Source organism: Pleurodeles waltl, chromosome 2_2 (genome assembly GCF_031143425.1).
Source record: "Pleurodeles waltl isolate 20211129_DDA chromosome 2_2, aPleWal1.hap1.20221129, whole genome shotgun sequence".
Taxonomy (NCBI): Eukaryota; Metazoa; Chordata; class Amphibia; order Caudata; family Salamandridae; genus Pleurodeles; species Pleurodeles waltl.
In genome coordinates, this window is record NC_090439.1 from 1,155,695,278 (window position 1) to 1,155,715,843 (window position 20,566).

At 46.7% G+C, this 20,566-nt stretch overlaps 1 protein-coding gene across 2 annotated transcripts in view; it reads right to left on the reverse strand.

Moving 5' to 3' along the window:
• Positions 1-20,566, reverse strand: part of LOC138274931 (uncharacterized) — a 779,592-nt gene that overhangs the window by 120,754 nt on the left and 638,272 nt on the right. For both annotated transcript variants that reach the window (XM_069219061.1, XM_069219055.1), the window contains one exon: positions 6,355-6,381. In XM_069219061.1, the coding sequence (XP_069075162.1) occupies positions 6,355-6,381 (27 nt within the window). The remainder of the gene's footprint in view (positions 1-6,354; positions 6,382-20,566) is intronic.

Below are 20,566 nucleotides of genomic sequence, written 5' to 3' on the forward strand. Positions count from 1 at the left end.
ATGGAAAAGTGCCATTGTAGAAAAGGTAGTGCAATGCATGCAGGGAAGGAAACACAGACACCTGGGCAGAAGAAAATATGGCCACAAGAAGAAAAGGAAAAAGAAGAAAGAAAAAAGGAAAAAAGAAATTCAGCAAGTATGTAATAAAAATTATGGAGGCTGCAAACGAACGCAGAATGAACTAGAGCCCAAGAGAGGACTCCTGAGCCACGCTGCGGTCGAGAAAACAAGTTGCGGCCCAAAAAAAGGCCTGCGGCAGGACCGGCTGCCAGAAACACGGACTGATGATCTGACCACAGCCTGCAAGCGGGACACTGCAGGTCCCGGCGGCATCACACCTACAGCTCTTGCAGTGGCAAAGGCCCTCCTTGGAATATTTTCCACTGTGGGCTTCCGAAAAGAGGTAGTATCGGACAGGGGTAGTAACTTCAAGTCTGCATACTTGAAAGCAATGTGGAAAGAGTGTGGTGCAACTTATAAATTCACTACACCTTAACATCCCCAGACAAATAGGTTGGTTGAGAGATTTAACAAAACCCTCAAAGGTATGATCCTGGAACTATCTGAAAAGCTCAGAAGGAGATGGGATGTCATATTGCCATGCCTCCTTTTTCCCTACAGGGAGGTACCCCAGAAGGGCGTGGGCTACAGTCCTTTTGAACTCCTTTTCGGTCACCATGTTTGGGGTCCACTAGCACTTGTAAATGAGGGGTGGGAGCAACCCTTAAAGCCCCTCAAAAAGGATATTGGACTATGTACTTGGCCTAAGATATAGAATGGCAGAGTACATAAAAAAGGCCACCAAAAACCTTCAGGCAAGCCAAGAGTTGTAAAAACAATGGCATGACCAGAATGCTGTCCTGACTGAGTACCACCCAGGACAGAAGGTGTGGGTACTGGATCCTGTGGCTCCCAGAGCACTCCAGGACAAATGGAGTGCCCACATCTAATAGTGGAGAAAAAGGGTGAGGTCACTTATTTAGTGGGCCTAGGTACTCCCGGAAGTCCTCTAAGAGTACTTCATGTGAACTGCCTGAAACCCTACTATGATAGGGCAGACTTAACCCTACTCATGGCCACTGATGAAGGACAGGAAAAGAGAGTGATCCTCTCTTTGATCTCTTCTTCAACACTGCAGCTAATGGCTCAGTGGAAGGAGAAGTTCTAGCAAATTCCCTTTCAGAAGAGCAAAAGAAGGATTGCAGGAACCTCCCAGGCCAGTTTTCTAAGCTGTTCTCTCTGACACCTGGTCACACCACCTGGGGTGAACACACCATAGATACTTTCAGAGCAGCATATCTTGATGGTATTGCAGACCCAGGTCAGAGCCTTTCTTGGTCTCACTGGGTACTACAGGAGGAACATTAAGAACTATGGCTTCATTGTTGCCCCTCTTAATGACTTCACTTACAAGAAAATGCCTAAGAAGCTATTGTGGACAGCCAGCCGTCAGAAAGCTTTTGAGGAGCTTAAGCAGTCTATGTGTACTGCACCTGTCCTAAAAAGCCCTAACTACTCAAAGAAGTTTATTGTCTCGACAGATGCTTCACAGGTAGGGGTTGGGGCAGTGCTATCACAACTCAGTTTAGAGGGTCAGGATCAACCGGTTGCTTTTATTAGTAGAAGGTTGACCCCTAGAGAAAAGCGTTAGTCTGTCATTAAGAGGGAGGCCTTTGCTGTGGTCTGGGCCCTGAAGAAGTTGAGACCATACTTATTTGGGACTCACTTCATAGTTCAGACAGACCACAAACCTCTCTTATGGTTAAAAGGAATGAAAGGTGAAACCCCTAAATTGTTGAGGTGGTCCATTTCCCTACAGGGGATGGACTTTACAGTGGAGCATAGACCTGGGAGTAACCATTCCAATGCAGATGGACTCTCCAGATATTTCCACCAAGACAATGAAGACTCATCTGGGCAAGGTTAGCCTTATTGTCCCTCGTTGGAGGGATGGGTTGTGTAGAAAGTACCCTATTTTTGGCATGTAACCCCCAATTTCTGCCTGATGTCAGTGTGCTTGACTGTGTCACTGGGATCCTGCTAACCAGGACACAGTGCTTATGCTCGCTCTCCTCTCAAATTTGTCACTACATACTGGTAACCCAGTATTTCAGCTCAAATTGGCATACTAGTCACCCCTCACAAGTCCCTAGTGTATGGTACTTAGGAACGCAGGGCATTGGGGTTCCAGGGGATCCCTATGGGCTGCAGCATTACTTTTGCCACCCATAGGGAGCCCAGGCAAAAGCGTCTGCAAGACTGCCATTGCAGCCCGCGTGAAATGTTGCATGAACACTTTCAGAGCCATATTCCCTGCACAAGGTCACTTATAAGTCACCTGTATGTCAGGTCTTCCAACCCCGAAGGCTAAGTGCAAAGTACCTGTGTATGAGGGAAACCCTGCACTAGCAGAGGTGCCCCCACATCATCCAGGACCATTTTCCCAGGCTTCACGAGTGCGTGGATGCCATTTTACGCGTGCACTGGACATAGGTCAGTACCTATGTCCAACTTCACAATGGTCCCTGAACTGGTGCAGACTGGTTTATGCAATGAGGGCACCAAATGTGCCCCTCAAGGTATTGCCAGTGGCTTGTGGAGGCTACCCCTCCTAAGCCTGTAACACCTACTTCCAAAGGGAGAGGGTGTAACAGCATGTACACCCTCGGAGTTACCATTTTGTAGCCCGGTGGTCTCCAAACTTTTTAATGCCGCGCCCCCCAGAATCATTGGGCCCCCCTTCATCATTTTTCACAATTATTTTAAAAAGATGGCAATGTTTAAATATGTCTAGACCTATTTAAACATTGCATTTAGGTACGGTTACCTTCTTTAAAAATGCAATAACATGCTTCTGCTTCAAACAAAGGCCTGATATCTGTATAATGTTTCTTTTAGCCAGAGTCTGGCACCCCCCCTGAGATGACTTGAGGCCCCCCAAGGGGGGCCCGCACCCAAGTTTGAAGACCTCTGATGTAGCCGGACATAGGTACTGACCTGTGTTGAGTACACGTGTAAAATGGCGTCCCCGCACTCACGAAGTCTGGGAAAATGAGCCTGGAGTTCATGGGGTACCTCTGTATTGTAGGGGTGCCCTCATACATAGGTATTTTGCACCCTGCCCTCTGGGCTGGAAGGTCTGCCATAGGGGTGACTTATAAGTGACCTGGTGCAGTGAAAAGTGGCAGTGAAAGGGTGCTTGCACCTTTTCACACAGGCTGCAATGACAGTCCTGCAGAAGCCTTTGCTGGGGCTCCCTATGGGTGGCAAAATATATGCTGCAGCAAAATGGAATCCCCTGGAGCCCCAATGCCCTGGATACCTAGGTACCATATACTAGGGACATATAATGGGGCAACAGTGTGCCAATTGTGGGATGAAATACAGAGTTTGAGGAGAGAAAGCATAATCACGGGTGTCCTGGATAGCAGGATCCCAGTGAACACAGTCAAACACACTGACATCAGGTGAAAAAATGGGGTAACCATGCAAAGAAAGAGGGTACTTTCCTACAGGGCAAAGGGACGGACATTGAATGTTTTTGAAGGTAGCAAATGATCTATCAAGGGCATGTCTATTCAGACTCAAATACCCCATGCTACCTCTAGAAGCAGCTGCCACATCACAGCTGTGGAGTTTGCTTGCACTTATAGTGAGGTATCCCACTAGGTAACTCAATGTCAGTGATGGCTTGTGAAGAGACAGTTACCACCATGACCTCACAGTCTAAAGGCAGATGGCACAGGACCCCTCTTTGCCATGTTTTTTGAAGTGTCATGTGGCAGTTGTGTTGTCTTTAAGTACTTGGATAAACCTGCCTATGATGGAATGTAGAAAGGGTCTGAGGGCTAGTGGGATGGTGTAACTGAATTGAAGACATTGCTCCATGGTAGACCAAAGACCTCTGATCTTCACATCATCCAGGCAACCTCTCCAACCTAGAGTTGAACCATCAGTCAGCACTGCACCTTTGTGGGACTGCCCACACCTCAGACTAGAATCTCACATATCACTGAAGGACTTTGGGATGCCTCGTCAGAATTCTGAACCCTGTCTATGAGACATACCCCATATTGCAGGCAAAGATTCCACTGAAGGGCTTGCTTATGCCTGTCACAGAGGGCAACCAGGGGGATACAAGACCCTAGTAGACAAGCAGTATCAGAATTGTAAATGTGGAATATCCCTAACTCTACTGCTGTGTCAGGAATGCTCTTATGGCAACTGTATCCAAAATGGCCTCAATATGGAGGAGCCTCGGAGAAGGTTGAAGATGTGTCTTGGGCTCACTAATGGGAAAATAGACAACATAACACTGTTATCTGGAGGTGGTCTGAAGCTAGCTGATATGAGCCAAAGTCAACAGCCAGTCCTTGAAATACAGGAATGCATGTACATCTGATCTGCAATGATGGACCACTACCACAGACATTACCTTCATAAAATCCTGAAGGCCAATATCAGGACAATGTAGTGTAGTCAATTGAAGTGGTTCCAGGACTCTGCAATAGAGGAGGTATTTTCCATAGGTCTGCAGGATCAGCACAAGAAAGAATAAAGAATGCGTCCTGCAGGTCTAGGAATATCGTCAGTCCTCAGGTTCCAAGACCAACAGAATCTGAGTGCTGGCATTTAGAACCAGTTCAAGATTTCAAGTTACAGGATCATTCACAAGCCCACATGCATCTTGGGTGACCAGAAAGCACCTAGGATAGCAACCCAACACCTCTCTTCCCTGGGATTGGAAGTGGTATGACCTGGGGAAGTCTGAGCAAAAACTGGAGGAATGTGTTCAAGACAAATAGGGAGGGCATAACCTTGCTGAACAATTTGAAGGAGCCACTTATCCGACATGACGACTAGCGTAGTGGTAGATAGTGTTGGAGATAACCACCTACTGGCCCCAGTTAGCTGATAGAGAGGGCAACTAAAGGGGCTTAACAGCAACAGTGCCTAATGCGGAGGAATAGGTGGACTGATGCTGCTGTTGATGACTTCCTTCCCTTCCTCTTCTGACCCTGGGAGACACAAAAAGGATGAAATGGCTACTGAACAGGTTGTGAGGGCTGCTTATGATAATAAGTGAGCCCCTCAATATCCTCAGAACTTCCATTAGTGCTGGTGGGTGGAGAAAAGCATCCCTAGCAACATGTCATAGTACTGCTACCCTTGAAATGTTGAAGGGAAGAATCTGCCTTCTCATCAAACAATCATGCCCCATCAATCAGGCTTGGTTGTCCCATGAAAACCTGGCATCTGATGACAACATTGGAACCCATAGATCAGACAACACAATAGGTGGTATATAGACCAGACCTCCAAATATACTTTTCGGCATTCTAGCCCACCTGAAGCATTTAGGCAAATCAGGCAAAATCCCACTTACAACATCGCACAGTGTTGTTATATTGCCTCAAAAGACAAACAGCATTTAATTATTAGATCTCCAGACTATGACAACAATGCTTTTTCCACAATGTCTATTGTCGTTGATTCTCTGTTTGGTGGAGTAGTTGGCAAAATATTTGGATTGCCCTTAGTTCTAAAGCCTGAACTAAATGGCTCTCCGAAGTAGGCTCTCTGAAGAAGGATGAAAAAGATGGACCTCATGGGGCTGGTCTGTGCCACCTAGCAATCAAGACAGGCTTGAACCAGGCTGCCACAGAGTCTCAGTCAAGGAGACACTGAATTGTAATGTTGAATTGAACTGTTAGAAAATCAAAGGAACTAAGCTTTAGCTATGCATTGAATGGTGCACATAAAGAGGAACAGGATGGAATCCCAATGGTGCCACCTTCAAGCATCCATGATTTATTTCAAGAGTTCTAGGGTCCAATCTAGTGCCTGAGGATAGTCCCAAGGTGAGGAATATATTGTTAAATTTATTTAAACCCTTAAGCACTCCATTCTTGATGTTCTATCTGACTTATGGCAAAGTCTGTTAGTGATGCAGATCCCTAACTGCTTCCATGTTAAAATTCCAATATTTTGACATAGGTCCACAAAAGTATCAGACATCTAATCTGATGCTTTAAGCAATAGCACCAACACTGTACACTTAGTACAGAAGCACTTCAGCACAAAAGAAGATATAGCACAACATTTTTATAAAAGCTAAGACTGCACATTTTCAGAGGTAAGGATTTTTGCACAGTATTTTGCCCCCAAAAATGATCATGTACAAATCAACTGGTCTATTTGATGACATAGAACAAAAGTGATCACAGGCCCCATGCTAAAATGTACATCTGGAAAATAACATTCTTTGTGAAACCAGATACACTGTGTATCATAAATGCAGTGAGCATTTTGTACTGAAAATGATTCATGCCATTATTCAAATTGTGTACTTACCAACATCCTCTTTGTTTGGGGCATGCTCTAGAGAAATTAAATAAACAGTTTAGTAGGTATACATATATATTTCAGATGACAGATCTATATGCAAACATGTCCTCTTTTGTAAGCTATTCTTTGCCAGTGTGCACTCAGTCCCCTGAAGTTATAAACTACTGCTGCAATTAAACAATATAAAACAGATAGTTGAGCTATAATAATGAATTATTCACCTATACCATTTAACCTATATGCCTAGGAAAAGCAAAGAAGCAAGCACTTGGTTTGTACTACAGTTTTGCCAAGGCATAGTATAACATGATGAACAAGTCACTTACATTCAGCAGCTTTCTTTCTGGTGGATACTCTATCTAATCATAGATTTCTCACCTTAGAATATCCCCAGGATGTCAAACTGGATCTGGGGATTTTTGTAGCAGTGCTGCAGTGCACTGCTAGGTGGCATTCTGCACCCACAGTTCTGACTCCATTCTGCTCTAGAAGTATGAGGCATGATCACAAGCGAGTAGAGACATGGAAAGGTTCTCTCTTATTTTTTCTAGGCAAATCCCTCCTAAGCCTGGCACCTACTCTAGAAGAGCCGGCATCTACTCTAGAAGGTCTGGCATCTACTCTAGAAGGTCTGGCATCTACTCTAGCGGGCCAGATGTGAAGAGAACAATTTTTGAGATCTTGACAGCAAGGAGTTTCATCTCTCCGTCTTAGTTCTGGGATCTACTCTTGAACAATGCCAGCACTTGGATAGGTCATGGCATAAAGACATGCAGTATTCATAACTGAAGTGTCTATCTTTACCTGACAACTTTCCATCACACTAAGTGCAGTACTTAAAGAGTCCATGGCTATGACAGAAAAATAAAGAGCTTGCTGCTATATAGCTTCACCTCTGTATAACATCTCTGACTTGAAACAGATCTACTTAGGCACCCACAGGAGAAAGGATTCAACTCTCAGTCTCTTCTTTTGAGTAGGAGAAACACAAGCCTCTTATTTTCAACACACAACTCAGCATCCATTTCTCAATTTTGCCTGCTTGTCTTTCCTCATTTCCTAAATGGTAAAGGTTGGTCTCCTGCAAACACTGATGTACCTCCTGTGGGTTCAATACATACAAGAATGAATGTAGGAGCATGAACATGTTGTGGGAAGAGTAGAGCAGACTATCTATGATCTGGGGTTGTACACAGCTGTCTGAATACTAGCAAGGGGTGATCGATAAGTTAAGAAGAACATCAAAGCTACTGATTGAGAAAAATGTCTAACACTGCCTCCTTAATCCGATTCCCTAGACTCAGCTTTGAAAGCTGGCACAAAAATTTGCCTTGCTGGGATTGGTTTAAGTAAAACACCAAATTGCTATCCATTGGATCTACTCACAGCCTCCAAAAACAGAGTAGTGGGAAAAAATGTTCAGGAATGGCCTTCTGCAGAAGAGAATTAAAATGGTTAGGACAGGCAATAAAGTGGCTGAAGATTTAGATGATTTGTCTGAATTGCTTAAGTTGTGGGGGAGAAAGATTCAGGTTGTCATGAGAGTGAGGATAACAAGACTATATAATGACCCCTGTTGTGTGGTTATTATAGTGCTTTGCGTGGGCACAATTACTTTAGCTCTTGGCCCATGGCCTGTGCCCGTTTTTTTTCGGATTTGTTTAATTTATTCCTTTTTACGGTCGAGCCTGCGTCGCACGCGCTTGCGCATCATTTCGCTTGCAAGACACTTTAGTAGTTAGAGACGGTCTTGGAGCCCTATCCATGTCACGTCAGTGTCTTTCATTGGTTCGTGGGCTTGCCTGTTGAAATCTGCTTGCTTTCATTAGTGGAAGGCATGCATACGTCATGCCTTTTCCGGTGGTTAGTCCTCCTCGAGCACAGCGACCAAGTACTGAAAACAAGCGAGGCTCGCTGTTTTCCGTCCGGTTTGTGGACTACTTTTTATCTTTCTTTGCAGCTCGATCTCGCTTGGCAGAAATCGAGATAATTGCTCTTTTGCTGATAGGTTTCACTACGAGTGAACTGTAGCAGCGCGATCACGCTCTTTTTTAGGGGGGGAGTTTACAACTGCTAATAGCTCTAACTCGTTTAATCTTAGGTCGAATGTTCTCTTGTTTCCGTTTGCCGCCACTCGGGTTGTCGTGTCTTTTGTCTTGCGGAAACAAACGCACTTGAGGCAGGAACTCCGTCTTCGAAACAGCCTTGTGTTATTTATTGACAGTAGCCCAAAACTGCCTGTCCGAAGACTATCACGAATGAAGACTCGTAAATTAAGCAGCTCATGCGGTCTGTGGCGAGCATGTAACATAAAGAGATCTGTCAGTAGCATCCCAGGTGAAGACCTTCTAGGATCCATGGATGTGTTTTAAGCGCAAGGGTCTTGCCTCTTGGTCTGACGATCGTGTCTTTATTGCACGCTGTTTGTTTTGTACCAGTGCTACATCTGAGGGTTCGAGAGACCTTTGATTAGTAATAGCACATCTGCTAGCACAGGGGGGTCCTGTTGGGAGTTTTCAGGGTCTGTGTATTAAGTATATTTAACTTTGTTGTGTGCTGTAAGGCAGCGAGTGATAGACAGTGGGCTGTAGCTCTGTGAAAAATGTAGTGTTCTCTAGGTGCCTCGAGTCGAGCTGTGGTTCACTGAAAGCTGCAGCTCCTTGGCAGTTTTCAGATGATTGACGGTACTGCCCTGTACATAAGGTGCATATTCAGACAAGAATAGCGTACTTCTATGGGTTTCACAATTCACTGTGCCTCACTGACTGTTTTTGTTATCCGAAGGCTGGGACAGCGGTTTTTGAAGATCTTACATAATAGCCTGTGCTCTCTTTAGCAGACCCAAATAAATTGTAAGTGTCATATTTTTTGCAATGAAAAATAAAGCAATTCATAAAACTGCTGCATCCCCAGACTTGTGACTGTTGCGAGTGTTTTTGTGGGTGTGCAGTCATGACTGTGACCACATGTTTACTGGAGTCAGCCAGTGTTGGAAAACATACAATGGCAAGGACATTTGTTCACTGTTGACACTGCAAGTATAAATGAAAGACTTTTGCAGCAAGTTTTATCACTACGCAAGTAACACAGAAAACACAGAAGCCCAAAACGTCTCTGCAAATGTCTTGAGCCCAAAGTGTTAATGAGCCCAGTTGAAAAAATCCTTTAGCGCATCTCCTAGAAACGTTTAATTATCTGTAGTGCAGTGACAATCGTACCAAATAATAATATATAAAACAAAGTAATGGCAATATTTTCATTTTTTGCTGCAGATAGAGGAAGAAGGTAAATGCAAGTGCTTTAGATATATACAGGACACTGGAATTATGTTATAGGCAGGAACTAACTATTCAGCAGTGTTGACCAATTTATGTGGCAAGAAAAGTCCAGTTATGCATTTACAATGCCAATAGCTCTAACTCACGCAAATGCGAGACCTATTGCATTGCAAATGCTTGTTATTAATGTAGCAAAAGCTTCATTTTAGCTGTGATGTTTTAGTGTTTTTATCAGCTTCCCTCCCATGCACAATTTGTTAATAGTTCCTTTGCACAGCATTTCATCTTGTGCTCAGTCCAAGGCTGTATGTGGCAGTACATGATTGTTTACAGAGTATTGTCGGTCCAGAGAGTACATTGTCTACCCTACACAGAAAATACTTTTTATCACGTCAGGGTAGTTCTCAGAACAATAACGGGTTTTATTATACTGCCCCTAACTTATAGTAGATGCTAAACCAGCTTACAGAACTGAAATTGTGTATTTTTGGGTCACCTTTCCACCAGCAGATAGGAACACAAACACATTTCATCACTAGACCAGAGCTGACGCACCTGCACAATACAGACCATACGAGTATTTAGAAATACCACTTCCTTTTCAAGAACACCATAATTGGCTTTATGGCTCCCCTACCACATGCTGCACGCAACATCAGACTAGGTTGTTTAAGTAATGAAGGTCCTACGTGGCCATAATTGGCTACTTACATACCACACCCTAATGCAGAATCCATTGTGGTGGCAGAGTATGCTACCTATACACTAATTTAGTAGAAATATATAGACACTTAATACAATTTATAATGCAGACTTTAAACACTGCTCCAGCAAGGGCTGCCCAGTGCAACCACATTCATCTACCACAGGAATAAATCCTGGGACTGTGCATTCAATAATGAGTGAGGTACCCACCAAACACGAAGACATTTTGTTTTAGCTACCACAAAAAATAAGTGCTTTAGAGACACAAGCTGGATATAGCCTTTTTTAGTTTCAAGATTCTCAATGATCTGCTTTTTTTGGAATGAATATGGGTTAGAGTAATTTTCGGGAATAAATCAACAAGGTCATGCACATCAGTTAAAAGATCTTCAAAACCAGCACTGTAACACAACAAACCAATTCCTTTGACCGGAGGGGAGATGATTTATGGATCATGCATTATGAAGAAACTAAATCAGTTCCTTGATTCAAGAATAGCTCAGGCTAAAAGGAACTGAAAATTATTTCCAGGAAGAAGTTGATGTGCACCGATGTGTATGTGAGAGAGTCAGAGGTGTCTGAGACATCAATTTGTGAACAGTGGCTGCTCACCATAATGAGTTTCTGGCCATTCCAACTCATGGAGGGCATGCATGAGACTTCAGATATTAACGTTCAAGGTATCTCTCATATTTGGTTACTCACTCTTATTACGTAATAACAAAGGTTGTTTTTCCATTGCTGCTCATTTTGCACTGGCAGTGCTCGCTTCCCTGGGATTCCCTATTCTTGATCAAATCACATGAAGACTAAAGCAGAGAGGCAGAATTGCAGACAACTGTCTGTCCTGCTTTCTCCACTTCTCAGTGATCATCAGAGAGCTGAGGGAGGTGCGAGAGTGTGAGCAGTGCTCAATCTCTGTCAATCTCCATTTAGCGTTTCAGCCACAGGTCTCTGCAGAACTGCACTGACAGGGAAACCAAGTCACAATGACACAGCTCTCAGAGAGTCACTGTCAAGTTACCTTTTGATGGGTAGAGAGGTGTCTAGGCATAGAGGACGGCGAGATTGGGTGGCCAAATGTCAGGTATTATTTATTTTTCATATTTGACCCAGCGGAGAAGGCATGCATTAAAAAGACAATATTGTGCTTTCTCAAAATATAGGCAGAGAAACACAGTGAAAGGTGAGTATGGTGGACTGAATGGCTGATATCAGATGTATTATTTATGATTATACTGGAGGTGGCTAATGCAAAAGATGTTGGGCTAAAGGCAGAAAGATTGGTATTTATTTTTAGGTCTGCCCATAGAACAGCTTCAGCTGTCTTGCCAGATTCATGTTTTTCACAATACATCAGTAAAGAATTCACACTTATATAAAGGCTCTCAATCAACACTCCACTGTTGGTCTGTTTAATGTCACTATGATAATGCTCCCTCCAACCAAGGCACAGATATTAGACCTGTCAGCCTTAGGGTGGTCGCCCCCATACGTTTTGCCTTAGCCCTCCACTTTTTGCTGAAACTCTTTTTTGTTGCCTTTAGCACTGCTAACCAGTGCAAAAGTGGTTGTACTCTCTCTCTTAAACATGGTAAAAGTGGCTTAAACCGATTGGCATATTTACTTTACTTACAAGTCCCTTGTAGAGTGGTATATCATATACTCAGGGTCTGTAACCTAAATGCTACTAGTGGGACTGCAGCACTTATTTTGTCACCCACTTAAGTAGACCCTTAAAACATGTCCCTGGCCTGCCATTGCAGCCTGAATGCAGTTTTAAACTGACAATTCTACTTGGTAAATTAACCCCCTTGCTAAGCCTCAAACTCTCTTTTATTACATATATGCCACCCCTAAGGTAGGTCCTAGGTATCCCATAGGGCAGGATGTATTGTAATGAAAAGGTTGGACATGTACTTTTAAGTTTGACATGTCCTGGTAGTGAAAAACCTCTAAATTCATTTTTCACTACTGTGAGGCCTACCTCTCCCAGAGGATAACATTGGGTTGCCTCATTACATTTAATAAGTGCTAACTTTTGATTGGGAACAAATGTACAAGTTACTTACCTTCGGTAACGAAATATCTGGTAGAGACATATTCTAGTTTCAGATTCCTTACCTTTGAATTTCCCCAGGCATCAGACTGGATCTGGAGATTTTTCTTAGAGCAGTACCTCTGAGCACCGTCAGGCGGCGTCATGCTCGCCGTGATGATGTTACGGTCGTATATAGGCGCCACACAGACGCACTGACGTCAGTTTTGTTTTCACAACTTTCCACGCCAGTAGCGTGGAGCCATGAAGAACACTAAGGGTCAGATGTAGGTACGTGACAAATTGCGACTTGCAATTTGCAAGTCAGAGCGACTCACAAATTGCAACTTGCAATTCGCGATGCAGAAAGGTGTCTCAGACACCTTCTACAACTCGCTATGGGGTCACAAAGACCCACCTCATAAATATTTATGAGGTGGGTCGCAGTTTGCGACCCCATAGCGAGTCTAGGCACTCACAGGGATGGTGGCCTGCTGGAGACAGCAGACCACCATATCCCTGACTGCTTTTCAATAAAGCAGTTTTTTTTTTCTCTTTGCAGCCCATTTTCCTTAAAGGAAAACGAGCTGCAAATAGAAAAAATACTGAAACCTTTTAGTTTCGTTTTTTTTCAGAGCAGGCAGGGGTCAATAGGACCACTGCCTGCTCTGAAAAAATATTTTTGTGAGCATTCACAAAGGCGAAGGGGTCCCATGGGGACCCCTTCCCGTTTGCGAATGAGTTATCATCCACTTCAAGTGAATGGTAACTGCGAGTTGATTTGCGACCGCTTTCGCGGTCACAAATCAACTCTACATTGCGGTGCGACTCGCAAATAGGAAGGGAACACCCCTTCCTATTTGCGAGTCTGAAACACATTTTGCGAGTCGGTACCGACTCGCAAAATGTGTTTCTGCATCGCATAAGGGCTTTTGAGCCTCGCAAACGGCGTTTTTCGCCGCTTGTGAGGCGCAAAAGCCTTCCTACATCTGGCCCTAAGAGTGGTGCGCCAAAACTAGGGCCCTAAAAGGAAAGTTCCTGTCCCTAGGAATCAGTTCGCAGTGTGGGGAGGATGGGCGGGTCGGTAACAAATCTGCAACTAGCCGCCCGCCAGAGTTCCCCCCTCCAGAATACCGCACCGCGGTAGTGAGACCGCTGCGGTTATTCTGGTTTTTCCACTGGGCTGGCGGGCGACCGCCAAAAGGCCGCCCGCCAGCCCAGTGGAAAACAACCTTCCCACGAGGACGCCGGCTCCGAATGGAGCCGGCGGAGTGGGAAGGTGTGACGGGTGCAGTTGCACCCGTCGCGAATTTCAGTGTCTGCTGAGCAGACACTGAAATTCTTTGTGGGGCCCTCTTACGGGGGCCCCTGCAGTGCCCATGCTATTGGCATGGGCACTGCAGGGGCCCCCAAGGGCCCCACGACACCCCATACCGCCATCTTGTTCCTGGCGGGAGAACCGCCAGGAACAGGATGGCGGTATGGGGTGTCAGAATCCTCTTGGCGGCGCAGCAAACTGCGCCGCCATGGAGGATTCAAAAGGGCAGCGGAAAACCGGCGGGAGACCGCCGGTTTTCCTCTTCTGACCGCGGCCAAACCGCCGCGGTCAGAATGCCCTGCGGGGCACCGCCAGCCTGTTGGCGGTGCTCCCGCCAACCCTGGCCCCGGCGGTTCCTTACCGCCGGGGTCAGAATCACCCCCCATGTCTCTACCAGATATTTAGTTACCGAAGGTAAGTAACTTGTACATCTGATAGAGACTTATAGTTGCAGATTCCTTACCTTTGAATAGATACCTGAGCAATACCATCCCTGGTGGTGGGCCTGCAAACTAAGATCACACCATAAAGTCCTGCAGGACCGAACAGCCAAAGTAGCCGTCTCTTCGGACCTGATTGTCCAGGAAGTAGTGCTTGGTAAAAGTGTGCAGAGATGCTCATGTTGCTGCCTGACAAATATCCAGGACTGGAACACCCCATGCTAGCGCTGTGGTAGCTGCAGTAGCTCTGGTGGAGTGAGCTCGCAAACCTTCAGGGGGTTGCTTTGTAGCCAGAGCGTAGCACATTTTGATGCATAGGAGTACCCATCTTGAAATGGTCCTCTTCTGCACCGCCTTCCCCTTCTCTGCACCCACATATCCCACAAAGAGTTGGTCGTCCATCCGGAAGTCTTTGATACGATCAAGATAGAACACCAATGCTCTTTTTGGGTCCAGACGGTGGAGTCTCTCCTCTTTATGAGAGGGATGTGGGGGTGCATAAAAGGTAGGCAAGGTGAAGGACTGTCACTGCCTTAGGTAGAAAAGAGGCCCTTGTGCGAAGCACCACTTTGTCAGGATGTATGGCAAAAAAGGGTGGCTTAGATGACAGAGCCTGGAGTTCACCAACTCTGCGGGCAGAAGTAATGGCAAACAGAAAAACAGTTTTTATAGTTAAGAGCCTCAGAGGACAGTTGTGAAGTGGTTCAAACGGGGTACACATAAGGTAAGTTACTACCAGGTTGCGATCCCATTGGGGCATGATGAATTGGATAGGAGGAAAGAGATGTGTGAGGCCTTTACGAAACCTCCCAACTATGAGAGATTTCAATAAGGAAGGCTGATCAGGTAACCTTAAGAAAGGAGAGATAAAAGAGAGATATCCCTTAAGAGTGCCCAAGGTGGAACCCTGGAGGGCAAGTGAAAGAATAAAGAGAAGAACTTGAGAGAGAGGAGCAGATAGAGGATCGACAGAATTGTCAATGCACCATGCCACAAATTTCTTCCAACAACAGGAGTATACAGTTTTGGTTGAGAGACACCTGGCTGCCAAGATAATGACACAGACTTCAGGTGGCAAGTCAAAAGATGTCAACTGTTGCTGCTCAATCTCCACGCAAGAAGTCGCAGAGTTGACAGGTTCGGGTGGAGGACCTTCCCTTGCTGCTGCAACAGACGATCCTCCAGAAGAGGCAGTCTGATCGGAGGAGCTATGGCTGTGTTCAAAAGCTCGGGATACCAGACTCTCCGTGCCCAGTCCGGAGCCACCAGTATTACTTGGGCCGGGTCTTGCGTGATCTTCTTCAGAACTCTGGGCAGAAGTGGTATTGGCAGGAAGGAGTACAGGAGGCCTGAGTTCCACCTGCGAGAAAATCGTCGGCGAGCGAGTGCTGCCTTGGAAACTCCAACACGCAAAACAGCTGACATTTCACGTTCTCTATGTAGGTGAACAAGTCTAACCAAGGTTCCCCCCACTGCAGGAAGAGACCTTGCGCCACCTCCGGAAGGAGACGCCATTTGTGATCGACCATGCATCATCTGCTGAGTTCATCTTCTCTGGCATTCAAGGAGCCTGCCAGGTGTTGAACCACCAGGAAAATGCCCTGATGTTCCAGCCAAGTCCAGAGGGGAAGGGCCTCTTGACAAAGGATCCACGACCCCACTCTGCCTTGTTTGCTGCAATACTACATGCAGTGGTTTTGTCTGTGAACACTTGCACTGCTTTCCCCTTGAGGGAGGGAAGAAATGCTTTCAATGCTAGTCGAATCGTTTGGAGCTCCAGATGGTTGATGTGGAGCCCGGTTTCCACCAGAGACCAGATGCCTCTAATCTCTGCCTCTCCCATGTGGCTGCCCCATCCCAGAAGTGATGCATTTGTCACAACTGTAAGATCTGGTTGGGGAAAGGAGAGGGATCTGCCCTTGACCCAATCCTGATTTGTGAACCATCACTGCAGGTCTTTCGCAGTCCCTTCCGAGATCTGGACCTTGTCAGAGAGATTCCCCTGATGCTGTGCCCACTGGAACTTCAGGTCCCACTGCAGAGCCCGCATCTGCCATCTGGCATTTTGAACTAATAGGTTGCAGGAGGCCATAAGGCCCAGCAGTCTCAGAGTCATTCTCTCCGAAATCCAGGACAAAGGCTGAAACATTGGTACCATAGCCCGAATATCCTGGACTCGCTTTTCGGGAGGATATGCCCGAAACTGCACTGTATCCAGAACAGCTCAGATGAAATGGAGCATCTGAGGAGGAATCAGAGGTGACTTTGGCACGTTGATAGTGAAGCCCAGAGAATGCAAAAGGTTCGCCACAGTCTGGAGGTGGGAGACGACAGTCTGGGGCAAGTTTGCCTGCAACAGCCAATCGTTGAGGTAGGGGAAGACTGGGATGCCACCACTACCATCACTTTCGTGAATACCCGAAGGGCACTGGTAAGGCCAAAGGGGAGCACAGTAAACTGAAAGTGCTTGTGACCTACCACGAATCGTAGGTAACATCTCTGGGCGGGCAAGACGGGGATGTGGAAGTATGTGTCTTACAAGTCCAACGCCACCATCCAGTCTCCAGGATCCAGGGCAGATAGGACCTGAGCCAATGTCAACATTTTGAACTTCTCCTTTTTTAGGAAGAGATTGAGGGACCAAAGATCTAGTATAGGTCGAAGACCTCTGTCCTTTTTCGGAAACAGGAAGTAGTGGGAATAGCAACCACGACCTACTTCTGGCAACGGAACCCCCTCTATAGCTCCTTTGGGCAAAAGGGCTTGTACTTCCTTGCGGAAAAGCACCATATGATCCTCCAATATCTGACAGTATGAAGGTGGCAAGGCTGGAGGAGATGTCTCGAAGGGGAGGGAGTAGCCCCTTCAGACGATTTGGAGTACCCATCTGTGCAAGGCAATTTCTTGCCATTGGGGCAGGTGATGGCGTATCCTGCCACCTACTGGCTCCTGATGAGACTAGGAAGGCCTGCAGGCTGAGGAGGGGGTGGGGGTGGATTGCGCGACCCACTGGCTCCTTGATCACTGGAAACGTGGGATCCCGTGCAGGGGCTGTACGGCATGCACGGGTCTGAAGCCAGGTACAATAGAACGCAGTTGGGTGCTCCTTCCGTAGCCACAAAAGGGGCGAAAGGAGGACTGCTGAGGTCTAGGTGTGGGCGTGAGGCCAAGGGACTCCTTAAAGCCCTCAAGCGCTGCGTCCGCCTTGTCTCCAAAGAGGTGTGTGCCTTCAAAGGGCATGTCCATCAAAGATTGCTGGACATCCCCCAAAAAGCTAGACGTTCTCAGCCAGGCGTGGCGTCTCAATGGCACTGTTGATGCAACCGATCTGCCTAGAGAGTCGGTCATATCCAGCCCACTACGAATCATGAACTTGGCTGCATCCCTCCAATCAGTTATGGCTTGGGACAGGACAGCCCGGGTCTCCTCCGGGACAGCACTTGCCTGACCGTATCCCAGACAGTATGGGAACAGAGGCCCAAAAGGCATGCGGTGTTCACGGACCTCAACGCTATACTGTTGGAAGAAAACAACTTCTTCCCCAAATTATCCAGTCTTTTTGATTTCCTATCCAGGGGTGCGGCAGGGAATGCGCCAGATGAAGACGAAGCCTGGATGACAAGGCTCTCAGGCGCGGGGTGTTGGGTCAGGAATTTCGGGTCTGATGGTGCAGGTCTATGGCAGCGGGCAATCGTGCTATTCACAGGAGCCCCTGTGCTGGGTCTGGACCAGGTACCCAAAAGGACGTCTATCAGTGCTTCATTAAAGGGTAAAAGGGGTTCGGAAGAGGATGACCCCGGTTGAAGCTCGTCGGTTAGGATGTTAGGCCTACTCTCCATAGAAGGAAGCTCAAGGACCAGGACCTCAGCTACCCTTCTCACCACCATAGAATAAGAAGCATCCTCCTCCGTAGCCATGTTAGGAGAAGAGAGCATACCAGTGTCAGGAGAGGTGTCTAGACCACTGGCATCACCCAAATCCTGCACCCAGTCCATTTGGGGGTCAAACTGGTATTCTAGAGGGTCCAGTGACCCCTCCATACTCTCCCCGTATCTATACCCACAAGAATAAGGGTCTGGATCAACCCTGGGCCCAGGAGAGCCCATAGAGAACGGAATCGGCGTTGATCGACGTATTACGGCTCTAGGTCGTCGGGTAAGAGGATGGGATCGATGTCGATTGTGGGCCCAACTGACGTCGGGAGCGTCGACGTCTGACCCAACGCCTGGGGGGGGTCACCACGGCACGACTGGCGTCAGGACGGATCCGCAATTGGACCCGGAGGGGCCCTCTGGAGCCGAAGCTGACGGGTTTGAAACCGAGGGGACCTCAACCGACTCACCTGTGCCTGAAGGCTTTGAAGGTGGGTCGGACCACCCAAAAATGAGGCGCATGGCCTTGTAAAATTCTTTAAGTTGGGCAGGGGTGGATCCGGCTCCCAGGAAGTCTGGAAATCACGGAGCCGACCCAAATGAAGGCTCAGTTGACAGAGGCCTAGAGCGTCGACGCTCTTCCCGCGTCGTATCATCTGATCAACGGGGTGAAGTCGAAGAACGCTTGTCCTTCTTCTACTTCTTCTTTTTGTGACCCGAATGTCCCGATGACTTGGAGGATGAAGAGTGGTGGTGTCCAGTGTCAGGCCGCCATGAGCTTTAGGGATCACTCCCTCAAAGCCTTCGGGTTCATGGCTCAACACTCGATGCACGACTTCAGGTCGTGATCGTGCTCCAAACACCATAGGACAAGAGGTGCTGATCCGTCACCCACATAGTTCGGTGACAGAAGTCACAGAGCTTGAATCTGGTCTTGCGGGACATCCCTCGACACATCCACGAACTTGTCAAAAATACAACCAAAATGTCGACGTAGGAAAAAAATGACTGAGGTAGCTCTTCTCCGGAACTGAGCGTAGGCTGGCCCGGAAAGAAAAGAACTGATGTCAGCGCGCCTGGGTGGTGCCTATATATGGCCGGGACATCATCACAGCGAGCATGACGTCAACGGTGCCTGTGGAGTCGACAGACGCCACCTGACGGCGCACAGAGGTGCTGCTCAAAGAAAGATCTCCGGATCCAGTCTGACGCCTGGGGAAATTTAAAGGTGAGAAATCTGCAACTAGAAGTCTCTATCAGATACGCATTTCATCTATTATGCCTGAGAAATTGCAATTAAAAATCTTCTGTAATGGTAAAGTTGCACTTTCAGTTACAATTTTGAAAAAGTGTTAAGTTCAATGAATCCGCTAGTCATGTAGCTTTTCCTTAAGTTTATTATTTCCACCAACAAAATCAGTTGCTTACTCCACCAGCAATTGCTTCACCACTCTCCCCAGTATCCAATCTCCAGTTACCCAAGTTTCACTATACCACATACCATATGATATGTCACAAGCATGAAGAACAAAGGAGAAAGAACAGTATAGGTTACAACAAAATGCCACTTTTAGAAAGTTTGCATATTCCTGCCCTAACCATTTGGTGTCTGCAGCCTGCTCCTAAGTCACATATCTGGATGTTAGTTGCCAGTTAGATGTTGTTTATTCCTCCCTGATAACCACATAATAGGGAATAGGTGTGCATGGATGGACCACCACCTGACAGGATAGGGATGGGTGAAGCTGGGCACAGTCTCTCTTGCAACTAAATAGGCTATGCTCTGCCTTCACACAAAGGACTTGTCATCCCTGTATTGCTCAAGCAGCCTGAGTGGAGCTAGGGCAAGGGAGTCAGAAAAATTCAAGCACTTCAAAGCGAATTCTCTAGAAACTTTTCCTACTTTAAAGAAAGCACCAGGTATAAAAATAGGACCCTCAGATCCACTCTTTAGTTCACTTTCTTGACCTGGGGAAGGACTCTCAGAGGACCGCCTGCTGCTGTGGCCTGCTGTGTACTCCATAAGGTAGCTTTGTTGCACCTGGAAGTACTGCTTTGCTGCCTGGAGCCTGCTTTAAACCATCAGAGGCCTACCTTGCTGCTTGAGCCCTGTTTAACGCTTGACCACCGGACTACCAGAGTGACTACAAGGGATAATTGCTGGTCTCATGATCAGAGTCTCAAGGACAGAAAAGGTTCTAACCATCTTGAACCTGCTCCTGGGCCCAATGCACTGAATCCTAACCCCTCAAGTGGTGCCCCACCAATCTTAAACCTGTGCCCAGATAGCCAAAAACCAAAACTTGGGACTTGGACATTTTTTGGCTAGAAACTACTCTGAGATCGGAGAGAAAACCTGATCCAACCTGTTCGTCCATCTGCTCAAGGTGCATCGACGGGTGGCATCATCGGTCCTTCACCATAGGGGTGCCCGCCCTCATGAAACTCTTGCTGGCTACAGCCTCCAGCCTTGTCACATTGAAGGGACTAAGGGCCTGGTTTAGAATTCAGCAGAATGGTTACTCCGTCACAACGGTGACAGATATCCTGTACGTGAAACCTAAATC